We start from the raw sequence: 13,425 nt of genomic DNA, 5'->3' as shown, positions 1-13,425 counted from the left end.
GATATCGGATGAAGGCTTTTTTTTTAAACTTAACATTATTACATTCTACTGTTTGTGCTACTGTAGGCAGAAAAGGTGGCCTCTGTGTACAGAGTATTTTAAACATTCCATAGACATTGTAAGATAGGCATTTTCTAGTCTAAATTATGAGTACTAGTTTACCATACGACTACAGTGTCGGGCTCCTGTCTCTGTCCATGGTTCCGTCAGGAATCATGGAATCTTGTTTAAAATATGCACACACACATTTTGCACATGATGCCGTGAGACTCCAGGCCGCCTGAAGGCTCCCACCATCTCCCGCACGGCTCCCCCTTGCTCACTGCAGCTCGGCCACGCGGACTGTGCTCTGAGAAGCCTGGCGAGGCCTTGGCTGGGCGTCGGGGAGTGACCCAGGTCCCTGGGCTCCCCAGGAGCCTCCTGACACACAAGCATCCCGTCCCGCCCTCCCACTGGCTGGGAGCTCCACGGCTATGTGCTTGTTGGCCTGTAACCCAGCCCAGAGGAAACCCAGGGAAGAACTGCCCAGCAGGTAGACAGTGGACAGGCTGGGAGGCCAGGAGCAGCTGGGGATTGGTCGAGGCAGCCCACAGCCTTAGATACCCAGTTACCAGCTGCATTTAGCATCTGGGGAAAGTCCAAGCAATGACCTAAATCTAAAAGAACCATGAGAGCAGAAGGTTTATAAGGAGATAAGGTGTGTCCAGAATAAAGCCAGGGCCCGATGATGGACGGAACTACTGCCCTCGGTGCCTGACGGACAGATAACCTAAACCACTTGCTGAAGTCAGGACTCTTCCGAAACATGGTGTCACATGACCAAAGCCATAAGAGACAGAAAGTGCCAGAACCAAGAACTGATGGAAGGGTGGGGGGTGAATGACAGTACCAAATGCACAGGGTTTTTCAGGCACCAGAAGGGACGTCGGAAGAAAACACCAGTAAAAAAGCAAGAATCTTGCTGGAGTTCCTGTTGTGGCTCAGCAGGTTAAGGACCCAACATTGTCTCTGTGCGGATGCTGGTTCAATCCCTGGCCTCACTACAGTGGGTTAAGGATTCGATGTTTCCACATGCTACGGCGTAGGTCACAGATGTGGCTGGGAGCCGGTGTCACCATGCCTGTGGTGTAGGCCTGCAGCTGCTGCTTCGATTCAGCCCCTGACCCAGGAACTTCCATATGCCGTAGGTACAGCCATAAAAGGGGAAAAAAAAAAAAATCTTGCTAGACCTACTTTTTAATGGTTTATGCTTTTTTTTTTTTTTAATCAAGTTCAAGGTGCCATTGGTTTTTAAGTACCATTATTTTATGTCTTTAAAACAGAAACAGTGCTGCCAACTGGAATCTAACAAGCCACTGTAAGACACATCCCAATCTCAGAGCTGTTACAGTGGGGCGGGGAGGGCGCCTCTTAGGGTTGATATGATGCTGTAACTCCAAGCCTTAATCCTCCAGACCTCCGCTCCCCCACCCATCCACCCCATCCACACTGGAGACGCGTCAGCATGACTTGGGGATTGTTCAGTTCTGCCAGGCAGGAGCCAGGGTATGACAAGTCACTCTTCTCAGAGGCTTACGTTGCATGTCCCCTCTTATCCCCCTCCAAAAAAAAAAAAAAAAAAGATTTAGATTTAACATGATCCTAGTAGTTAAAAAATATTGATGCTCAATGGTACTTGATACTTAATGTGCCTGTCGGTACAGAAGAGCTAGATACTGATGTTGACGTGTTCGGCTAATATGCTGAAGCAGATTGACACCGAGTAAAGGGGAAGAGAGGGGAATTCGAATCTCGAAGAGCAAGCTCACACGGGGCTGGATTTGCACAGGACTGCCCCTCCAATGACACTGCAGACCCGCCTCGCCTCCGTGCAGCTGATGCCCTGTCCAGGCTTATATGTTTCTAACTGACAGTGAGTGTTCTTGCCAAATGCCAGGGCCCACAGTCACATCTGCTTGTCTCTCCTCGGCAGCTTGGGAACACATTTTATCCAGGGGGCAGCTTTAACTAGGCCTAATGCTCTGAAAAGCCTCTATTTGTAAATGCGCCTACAACGAAAAGACAAGTTCCTATGGAATTCCCTTTAATATTATTGTGTTTGACACTGCCTGCTTCAGCCCTTGTCAGCCCTTGTCAAAGCCAAGTTCTCAGGCAAGGTGGTCCTCCCTAGGATTTTTTGATTCTGTGTTTTGTTCTTTTTAGTTTTTTTATTTTGTTGCTTTTTTTTTTTTCCGCTTTTTTTTCCCTCCCGATAAAATGCCCTGTTTCTTCCCACCACCCCATTCAGAAGGGTGAAGGGATAAACCAAGTGAAGTCTTTCAGAAGCAACACAAAAGGAAGAGTTCTTTCTGAGCTCTGCTTTCTCATATTTAATAGGAGATTTTTCCAAAGGCGGACATGGGAAACGATGTTTCAAATCATAATTCAGGGACAGTGCTTATCAGTCCTCAATGAAACAGCATTATTTCATTGTCCTTTCCACTCAGAAATATGTGTGTGCTTACCCCTAGCATTTTAAGGTGTCAGCAGGTATAAAGTTATAGGAATTTGATTTCTCTCCCCTCTTCTCCACCCAAGCAAATGCTCTGACTAAAACAAATACGCTGATGGGTAATTTCCTAACACAGCCTTAACAAAAGGATCTTAACATTTTCTGAATAACTTTGGGTCTGTTCGGAGGACCGTGTATGGTCGGTGTTTGAAACACCGCAGCAAAAACAACAAACATTGTGGCTAAGAATCCATGTGTCGTTCTTGGCAAAGACAGATAACTAATTGGAACAGAAGCCACTGGGCTGCCTTTGAGATATTCATTGATTTTAAATTAAACAATAACCGTCCTGTTTTACATGAAGAGTGACAATTAAATAACACAGCCGACCTTACGTGGTGCTGTTCGTAGCAACTCCAGTGCACCTGTCTGAAGGAAAGGGGGGGAGGGACGCGCTCAAATGAGGTAATCTTACTGATCAATAATCCAGATCTCTCAATGTGCTGTAGCAGGGAGTCACTTCTTGATAGAATTTTTACCGAAATACAGCTTGCTGTTTTTCTTACGGCTCAGGTCTTCGGGTTCAGGGTACTGACTTTATTAACTTCATTCTCCTTGAGCGTTTGTCTCTTTTCCCTTCTGTAGCTGGGGTGGGGGTGGGGGAGGGGGTGAAGGAAAACCTTATATTCCACCTGTTCTGTAAAGATACCTGAAAGGGCATCGGGGGCCCAGCAGAGGAGGAAAAGGCTTTAGAAGAGGGATCTTTTGGGAAGTTTGGCACCATCTTTGTCAATAGGTCTTCCGAATCAATTTCAATAGCGTACAAAAATCACAAAGTTGTAAAGGCAGTACTGACTTGGGGAGAGTGATTTCTCAAGCAATTAGAAGACTCCGGTTTTATACAACTAGCTCAAGAACAAAGTAAGTAAAAACAAGCTGTGTTTCTAGTCACAGTGAGGCGTTCCCAGTGTGGCTCAGCAGAAGTTACGAATCCAGCTAGTATTCATGAGGACGCAGCTTCGGTCCCTGGCCTCGCTCAGTGGGTTAAGGATCCACCATTGCCGTGAGCTGTGGTGTAGGTCCCAGGCATGGCTTGGATCCTGCGTTGGTGTGGCTGTGGTGTAGGCCAGCAGCTGCAGCTCCAACTCAGCCCCTAGCCTGGGAACCTCCGTATGCCATGGGTGTGGCCCTAAAATGAAAAAAAAAATTAAAATTAAAAAAAAGAATAGTCACAGTGAGCAGCCACCACGTGTCAGACCCTCAAATACATCTCATGATTTGTAAAGAGGTATTTCTTTTTTCTTTTTCTTTCTTTTTTTTTTTTTTTTTTTTTTTTGCTATTATAGGACTGCACCTGTGGCATATGGAGGTTCCCAGGCTACGGGTCAAATCGGAGCTATAGCTGCCAGCCTACACCACAGCCACAGCAACTTGGCATCCAAGCTGCATCTGCAGCCTATACCACAGCTCATGCCAGATCCCCAACCCACTGAGCGAGGCCAGGGATCGAGCCCACATCCTCATGTATACTAGTTGGATTTGTTTCTGCTGTGCTGCAAGGGGAACTCCCTAAAAAGGTTACTTCTTAAGAAGGATGCTCCTGGCTAATTTTTTTCTAAGTTTAGTTTGAGCTTTAAATAAATCTAAAAGTCATCAAGAACAGACTTAGTTTTTTAAATAATCCAGAATTGACTTTTCATTGACTACTTACCCACCCCTGCCCTGCTCCTCACTGACACATGTTAAAACAAGTTTCATTGTGTGGCAGTTTCATATTATCCTTTTTTAAAAAATTTATTTTGCTTGGCCGCACCCACAGCATGTGAAAATTTCCGGAGCAGAGATCATACCCACACCACTGCAGTGACAATGCCACATCCTTCACCCATGAGGCCACCAGGGAACTCCCAACTTGATATTATTCCCAATCATAACAGAGACTGATAGCCGGGGAGGAAGCATATGTCTGGACCACTCGCAAACCTAGTTACCCTCCCACACCTGGCTCTTCAGCATCCCATGAATCTGGGTAGCTTTCCCCTGAGAGATGCCCTTGAATGACCCACTGCTGCTATAAAATCCGAACACCCTGCGTTCTTCCATCATCCCAGACCTACTCAGACTCCTCCAAGCAGAACAGTCTTCATCATTTAGAAGGATAGAGAGAGACTTTGAGCAACGGGTATGGAGGACCTGGCCCGCAGGGGCTTCATCCAGGAACATTTGTCCTATTTTAACATGAGGATCAGAAGGAGCTAGTCCACGGGTTGGTTTTCACAGCTCGAACACAAAAGGGCCACACCGCAGAATGCAGATTCCCACCTGATTCCCGTGTCCACGGTGTCAGCTTCCCCTCCTCAACCGGTCCTGATATCTGAGCACGTCAGAACTGTTTTGCAGAAGAGAGACCACTCCAGTCTTTTTTTGGGGGTAGGGGTGGGGTTCACGAGGGATCAGAGATATTCAAGGATAACTTCATACAGAAAGGTAAAGTCATGTCCCTTCTACAGAAATGCCGAGTGTGTGTTTGAGATTTTATTTAACTCTTTGATTAATTAGGGAGCCTCGCACCTGTTAGCATGGGTTCAAAGGAGAAACGAAAGAGGCACAAATGTACACGGCGTGTGGAAGGTGGAATAAACGTGCAGACGGCGGCAAACTGGCTTTTTTCCACAGGAGGGAGAATCGTCTGTCCTCAGGACACAGTTCCTTTGCGTTACTGCAGACAAGAACGATTTCCCACTTGCTTTCAGACAGCTCCCTTAGAGGCGGAATCAGATGACCAGAAAGATGTACTCTCAAAGTGTAGTTTTCAAGAGTTCCCACGGGAGTTCAGTGGGTTAAGAACCTGCTGTAGTCTCTGTGAAGATGCGGGTTCGATCCCTGGCCTTGCTCAGTGGGTTTGGAATCCAGTGTTGCTGTGGCTGTGGTGTGGGCCGCAGATGCAGCTCAAATCCCACCCCTAGCCTGGGAATATCCATATGCTGCGGGTGAAACCCTAAAAAGAAAAAAAGTTCTTTGTCTTTTTAGGGCCGCTTCTGCAGCATATGGAACTAGGGGTGAAATCAGAGCTGCAGCTGCTGGCCTATATCACAGCCACAGCAACGCCAGACCCAAGCCACCTCCACGACCTACGCCACGGCTCACAGCAACACCGGATCCTTAACCCACTGAGCGAGGCCAGGGATGGAACCCACAACCTCATGGTTCCTAGTCTGCTGAGCCATGACGGGAATGCCAAATTTCTAAATTGCTGTATCATTTTTTCAAATATGTCATTATAATCATTTTTCAGCGTTATGAACTAAAGTTACACCTCAAAACCCAATAAAAATTTAGTTATGCATGTTAATAAACCTTTAGATATATATATAGTATGTGTATTTCTATAAAGTTAGTCATTAATTGAACTAATTTTTTAAAAATTTTTTGATAATAATAAATGTTTGCTCTATAAAAGAGAAGCAGCATGCTGTCGATAGAAAGAGAAAAAAAAACTAGACCAGCACCTATTTGCTTTTCCCTATATTGATAGATTTTTCACAGTATCCTTCTTTGGTTGTATATATCCCTTGGATTAGCTAGTTCATTAATTATACTTTATTTGGTGCATTGAAGATAGAACCTATGCTTAAAATAGCTTAACTCCCAACTCCAATTTTTCATTATATTTACACATGAGTATAAATGTAGAAGTATATATTTTCAGGTTTGCCTGAAATAATTTTTTCCTTTTACATTTTTCTCTAATAATATGGTTGTTTTCAACGGGCCTTATAAAACTTCAGGATACTCCCAGATATCTCTTTTTTTAAAAAAAAAAAAATGACTTCTAATAAACATGCTTTATCTATTTCTGCTTCATGATCCACAGATATTATCCCAACCCCATGTCAGGGGTTATAATCCAGGAAATGAATGCAAGAATCTTCAATAGCTTGAAAAATTTGAAGACTTTTAAATCTTTCCCATTTTATAAATTTGTCTTGACTTCCAATTGAGCCGTTTCCAGTTTTTCCAAAACTCTTCAATTTAGGAGTCCGTGAAACAGACAGGGCAGTCTAACTTGGGTTCCGAGAGAAGCAGCTCTACTTCTCAGTTCTTATATATCATGTCTTTACAGATGTAATACAGTATCATGTTAGCCTGTTTAGTAACAGTAGAACCGCATTCGTACTTTCAAATGATGTTTCCTCACCTAGCGAATAAATAATTAACTGAAGAATTCTAATCATGTGAATTATAAGGAAGAATATCACCGTTTCCTTCCATCTGTTTAAAATGTTTGAAGAGAATTTGCTGCCGCCTGATATCCTAAAAGAAATTGATCATACTTTTCCTGTAATAAATGTTGTTCTGACAGTAAAGCATTAGTAACCAATTGATAACCTAGCAACAATATTGTGATCTCTTTAGATAATTAATCTTAGCTATTTTCCTGTCAGAAGCAACAGTGCTCGATTTTATGTTGAGCCAGAAAGATTGCCAGTTTTGAAAATTAAAAAGCATTCCTTTTATATTATTCATTCCAGTAACAATTTATGATGGCGCATTTAGCGGCTGAATGCTTGTCAACAAACGTAATTATGTTTCGATATAAACAAGATTGGTGGTTTGACTGTGCCGCTCCATCTTTGTTGAGAATGTTTTGATTTAGGTTCAGATTATACAAGCTGTGTATTTATGTGTCATTTTTTTCCTCCTTTGTTAATAGTTTTTTTTTCTGATAATTACTTGTAGGCAAACAAGCCTGCATTTAGGATCCCTATGCACGGGAGATATCAAACGGAGAAGAAAGGCTGCACCTCTGCCTGGACCTACCATCGCAGGTAAAAGGAAAGGGCTGGGGGCAGAACACACATGCCAAGTTCATAAATCCTCAAGAGTAAACTCGAGATAAGCCTTCATCACTTGTCCAGAGGAAGAGCCATGATTCTAAGAAACTGGAAAATCGGATCTTTTGTCTTCGGTGTCAGAGTGTGTTGTACGTTCCTGGGGTGGGTTTTCCAGGCAGCTGACCACGAAAGTATTTCTTCCACCCCTGCCCAAATGCGAGATTCCCTCTGAGGTATGGAGGGATACCGAAATGTCAAAAGCTGTGTCTTTGGCCTCAAGAAAGTTTCAGACTTGTTGGGAAAACGAGGCATAAACAGATGAAAAGGCAGGTAACCCCAGAAGCAATTATCAGTAATGAATTCACAAGTACGGTAGTAGCCTCAGAACACAGGGCCCGTGACGCAGTAGACGGCGGCCTGGCTGTGCGTGCGGCTGGCTGGTCTCTAGACCCAGCTCCGCGGCAGTCTTAGATTCATCTGCCTTTTCGCAGGCAGTTTAGCACTAGAATTTTAAAAAATTGGGAGTCGCCATTGTGGCTCAACAGGTTAAGAACCCAACTAGTACCCGTGAGGTTGCAGGTTTGATCCCTGGCCTCGCTCAATGGGTTAACGATCCGGTGTTGCCATGAGCTGCGGTGTAGGTCGCAGATGTGGCTAGGATCCCTCATTGCTGTGGCTGCGGTGTAGGCCAGCAGCTTCAGCTCTGATTCGACCCCCAGCCTGGGAAAGTCATTTGCCCTGGGTGCGGCCCTAAAAAAAAAAAAGCAAAAAAAAGTTTTGAGAAAAAAAATCTCTCATCAGAATTCCCAGCGATGTTCTCACTGGCTCTGGTGCCTTGGGATCAGCAATGTCTCTGCAGCACTGGGACACAGGTTCAATCCCCAGCCCAGCATAGTGGGTTTAAGGATCCAAAGGATCTAATCCCTGGCCTATGAACTCCGTATGCTGCGGGGCAGCCAAAACAGACGAAGAAGATCTCTCATCATTTCCACCTTAAAAGCCGTGTTATCCTATGAGTGTGGTACAGGCAGAATCACAGGTGCTAAGCACAGAGACTCACTAGAGCAGCGAGGCAGGACGCCCTCCTGGAAAGGCAGAGACCCCCGCTCGGAGGGGAAGACTGTGGATAAGATTAGTGTGTGTGCGTGAGGAGTGGTGAGGGAGGCAGAGGTAAAACCCTGTGAGAAGAGGAAGCACACTGGGCCCTAAGTGTAGACACGCACATAGGAGTAAACAGCGGTCAACCCTAATGGGTTTGTGATGCAGCAAACTGACCATGAGAAAATGTTCTCCATGTAGGTTCTTGATCAAGTTCAAAGTTATTATTAGAGCATTGGCCTGTGGCCTGGGACCCTTAACTATTCAGATTTTAAACTGTCCCTCTCAACTTCATTTGGGAATTTTTTTTTTTTTTTTTAATTTATGGCTGTACCAATAGCATATGGGAGTTTCTGGGCCAGGGATTGAATCTCAGCTATAGCTGTGGCAACGCTGGATCCTTTAACCCACCGGGCCGGGCCAGGCCAGGGATCTAACCCGAGCTGCCACATCGACCTAAACTGCTGCAGTCAGATTCTTTTACTATTTTTAATTTTTGTATTTTGGGGACCACTCTCGTGTCATATGGAAGTTCCCAGACTAGTGGTCTAATCGGAGCTACAACTGCCGGCCTACGCCACAGCCATAACCATGCCAGATCTGAGCCACGTCTGTGGCCTATACCACAGCTCATGGCAACGCCAGATCCTTAACCCGCTAAGCAAGGCAAGGGATTGAACCTGAGTCCTCGTGGATACTAGTCGGGTTCATTACCCCTGAGCCACAACGGGAACTCCTGCAGTCAAATCCTTAACCCACTGAACCACAGTAGGAACGCCAGGGAAATCTTTTATAGGAAAAATTTTATTTTTTCATGATTAATTAGAGAATATGACAATAAGATTCCTAGCAATAGGAGAGTAAACAGTGAGAAGGAGGAAATATATAGATATAGATGATAGGTAGATAGATAGGTAGATAGATAGATAGATGATAAACCTGAACCTGGTCATTGCAAAGGAAATAAAAGATGTGAAGCTTAACGTCTCTATGCAGTAGTCCTGCCCTATAGTTCAGCACTAAATAATTGAAGAATAACTTAAAATTGGAGCAGCCATGATACAGTTAGTTGTTCCATCCACGTAAAAGCCATCGTTGTGAAATTATGCCTGCAGTTGTACGTGTAATAGCCAGTCTTTGTCCTCGAGCTTTGTGGACTTTTCCGAAGGGGAAGCTGGAAACACCTGTGTACGGAATGTGTTCCTGCTTTCCGAGAAAAGCACTTACCACTTCTTGGGCGCCTACCAAAACTTTGTTCTTCGATTTTGTCTTTGCAACAACTTGACGATCTAGCTGTTGCTTATCATCACTGTGCCCCATAGAATAGAGATTCAGAGACGGGTTAGGTTCTTCCCAGCTACCGAAGAAGGTGGATGGCTGAAGGGCACAGGGGGAATTCAAACGAACATCTGACTCCTAAAGCCATGTCCTCTCCAGGACATCACACGTACGGCCTTTTTGTGAGACTGCATTACATATAAAGACCATCTTATTCCATATGTTTTATGCCATTTTGTACACACACACATATACGCACACTCACGTCTTTCTATGTAGAGAAGCTATTGTGTAGTTTACGTAGTTTGTTTATATATCTATAGACTAGTATGTATCTTAAGTCCCATAAAAGATTTATCTACATCTGCTGTGTGGAGATACAGAACCGTCATCAGAATACTTCTAATACATCTCTTTATACAGAAACATACAGCCACTTGTAGAGCAAATATATGCTCTGAGTTCTTCAAATCTTTTCATGAGGCAGGTGTAGGATCCTTTAATATTCCCATTCCAGTTGCATGGTCCCCTGAATTCTCTTATCTTTCAATGATTCAAACATTGGTGGCAGAAATAGGACAAGAGCAATCTTCAGAAGGTGACTGAAGCACCTGAGAGCCAGCAGTAAGGAAGAGAGACCATCAGGGTCGGCTCCTAATGCTCTGAACATATGTGAAGTGAGAAGGAAAATGCATAATGGTTGGGGAGAGGAGAACATAATTATTTCTACAAGGTGATTTTTATGGTACAACTCAGTAGCATCAGAGGAAATCATTTTTACAGAGTATGAATATAAACATTAAACTTTAGCCTAAAACATTCCTAGGCTTACACGCCAGACATTCTATTTCAGAACTGTTGTCGGTTCTCTTAAGATTCAAGGTTTTTGTTTTATTACTGGTTTTTTACTTAAAAGAACATAGTTCATCGAAATTTAATGCATTTTTGTAATTAATCAAATAGTATTGGAGGAGGAGAATTATGTTACTCATTTTCCATGCATTTTTAAAAAATCCACACATAACCGCTCCTCTCAGAGGGGAAGAGAATGAGGTTATTTAAAAGTCCTCAGTTTTAAAAAGAATATCTTCTAATACTAATGAATCAACTCTAAAGTGAAGATTATTATCCAAATTCGAGTGAGAACTGTCTTTGCATAAATACACTTTGATAATGAGGTTATGAATCCTAGATCATCTTGTCTCCAAAAATTACAGTTTCAAATTCTGGAATATAATCAGTCACATAACAAAGAATCTTCTGTGTGTAAGTTTCCAAAGTGGAGTTATCATGTAGAATTATTTTAAAGACACTATTCTTACCACTTTATAGGCCCTTGCAGACCTCCCAGAACACATCTGGAATTGAGATATATTTTCAGTTTCTTTTAGCTTTAGTCAACATTCAACCTAAGCTGGAAAAAGACAGATGAAAGTAACGCTTTCCAATTTCAAATCGGGAATAAGAGTTAAAAGGCTGACAGTCTGAATATTGTTTCATGATCCTCTCTGATTTATATATGAAATATGATGTGGTCAAACAATAGGTTTAGAAAAGATATAGCAAAAAAGCTGTCAGAAAACTATAATTAGACACTTTATATTCTCAAACTGGGTTTACACAACAATTTAAAAATCTAAAGATAAACAATTATATATTGTGTTCATGATAAATAATATTTTTAAAAGATGTAAAGTCCCCTATGAAATTAACAACCCCACATCTGATCATCTTTATCTGCTGGTGTATTGAAAATTTTACCCACCCTGTTGTAGCAATAACATTGACGCATAATTTGAGTCGCTTTATAAGGCTATAGACCGGCCAGCAGTGTTATCGGTTGAACATTTATTAATTGTGACAGGAACACCGAATTTATTTCAGTGCTTTAGCTTATTTACTGCTCTTTCACCTTTGCATTTTGTATTGACAAAGTAAAATGAATATTGATAAGGTTCGGTATTGATTTTTAAATGTATGGCTTGTTCTCTGCCTCATTCAAAGTCACATACCAAACGGGAGTGGATGTCTCAATAGCATCCTGTTATAAAACTGAGAACTGTTGAAGCAAGAAGGTTTGCCAGCAGAATGCATTTTATAGTTTGAAAAATGTCATCGGTAAAGGTGAAGAAAAGCAGTAAGCGAAATAGGAGGAATAGTATTAACACATTTTTAAAAGGCCATCCGCAGCGGTGGTCATAGTCTTGCGGAGAAGTCCGAGCTTACTGAGGATTTGATAGCGAAGACATTTAAGTATGTTTATTGAGATACTCTGGCGACTACATTTTTTTTAAATGTTTCATCCACCTCACAGTACTAAATTCGTTATTATCCAAATTCAGTATTTGCTGTTACTGTTTTGCTTTCTATTGAAACATTATCATAGGAGGGTATTCATAGTACGTGGTAGACGTTCTTCTCAACATTTTAATTTAGGCACAGAGATGCCTGCTGCAGTTCAATGTGTCAGTATAGATGTTGCTCCAGGGTACCTGTGTCTTTGTGGACATTCAAGTTCTTGGCAAGAGGCTTCATTACAGCTTTGTGTGACTTCTCAGTTTTTCCCTCTGCATCCTACTGATACTTCAGTAATGAAATAATCGTTATGAATATTTAAGGCAGTCGGGAAGGTGTAAATCAAAATAGGCGAAGCTTTCCAAAAGGTACTCTTTCAATTAAAAGTCATAATGAACATAATCAGGAAACGTTTGATATAACTAAACTCGTTTTCAAGGTGCTCTGTCTCTTCGCTTTTCCAAATTTGTCCTATCAGTAATTACGTTTTTATTTTCTTACCTCTTTTTATTACCACTGTAGCTTATCTTATCTCTTCCATGACTTTCAAACAGGCAGAATTGGGGGGGTGGGAGGGTGTTGCCATTAATTTCAAAACCAAACTGTATCTGCATATAGAGCAAAAACCTGGGAAAGTTACATGTAACTCTCCCGTTCTTGCATATATAGACCACCTTTCAGTTTTGTGCCTCGGTAGAGCCTTAAACAGCTCTTCATTACCATATGGCACAAGAAACACTTAAGTACATGTATTAGATAGCAAATAATTGCTGCTCCTGACAATATAAAAGACTGAATACCACCTCACACCAGTCAGAATGGCCATCATTAATAAGTCCACAAATAGCAAGTGCTGGAGGGGGTGTGGAGAAAAGGGAACCCTCCTGCACTCTTGGTGGGAATGTAAGCTGGCACAGCCACTATGGAGAACAGTATGGAGGTACCTTAGAAATCTATACATGGAACTACCATATGACCCAGTGATCCCACTCTTGGGCATATATCCGAACAAAACTTTCCTTAAAAAAGACACATGCACCCGCATGTTCATTGCAGCACTATTCACAATAGCCAAGACATGGAAACAACCCAAATGTCTATTGACAGATGATTGGATTAAGAAGATGTGGTGTATATATAGACAATGGAATACTACTCAGCCATAAAAAACATCAAAAGAATGCCATTTCCAGCAACATGGATGGAACCAGAGACTCTCATCCTGAGTGAAGTAAGTCAGAAAGAGAAAGACAAATACGATATGATATCACTTCTACCTGGAATCTAATATATGGCACAAATGAACCTTTCCACAGAAAAGAAACTCATGGACTTGGAGAATAGACTTGTGGTTGCCAAGGGGAAGGGGGAGGCAGTGGGATGGACTGGGAGCTTGGGGTTAATAGATGCAGACTATTGCCTTTGGAA

The 13,425-nt window shown here is 42.5% G+C and overlaps 1 protein-coding gene across 2 annotated transcripts in view; it reads left to right on the top strand.

The window, feature by feature from the left end:
- Window positions 1-13,425, top strand: part of GPATCH2 (G-patch domain containing 2) — a 176,725-nt gene that overhangs the window by 152,517 nt on the left and 10,783 nt on the right. For both annotated transcript variants that reach the window (XM_047755620.1, XM_047755621.1), the window contains exon 9: window positions 7,232-7,320. In XM_047755620.1, the coding sequence (XP_047611576.1) occupies window positions 7,232-7,320 (89 nt within the window). The remainder of the gene's footprint in view (window positions 1-7,231; window positions 7,321-13,425) is intronic.

Source organism: Phacochoerus africanus, chromosome 12, assembly GCF_016906955.1.
Source record: "Phacochoerus africanus isolate WHEZ1 chromosome 12, ROS_Pafr_v1, whole genome shotgun sequence".
NCBI classification, from domain to species: Eukaryota; Metazoa; Chordata; class Mammalia; order Artiodactyla; family Suidae; genus Phacochoerus; species Phacochoerus africanus.
This window is presented reverse-complemented; position numbering and strand designations above follow the sequence as displayed.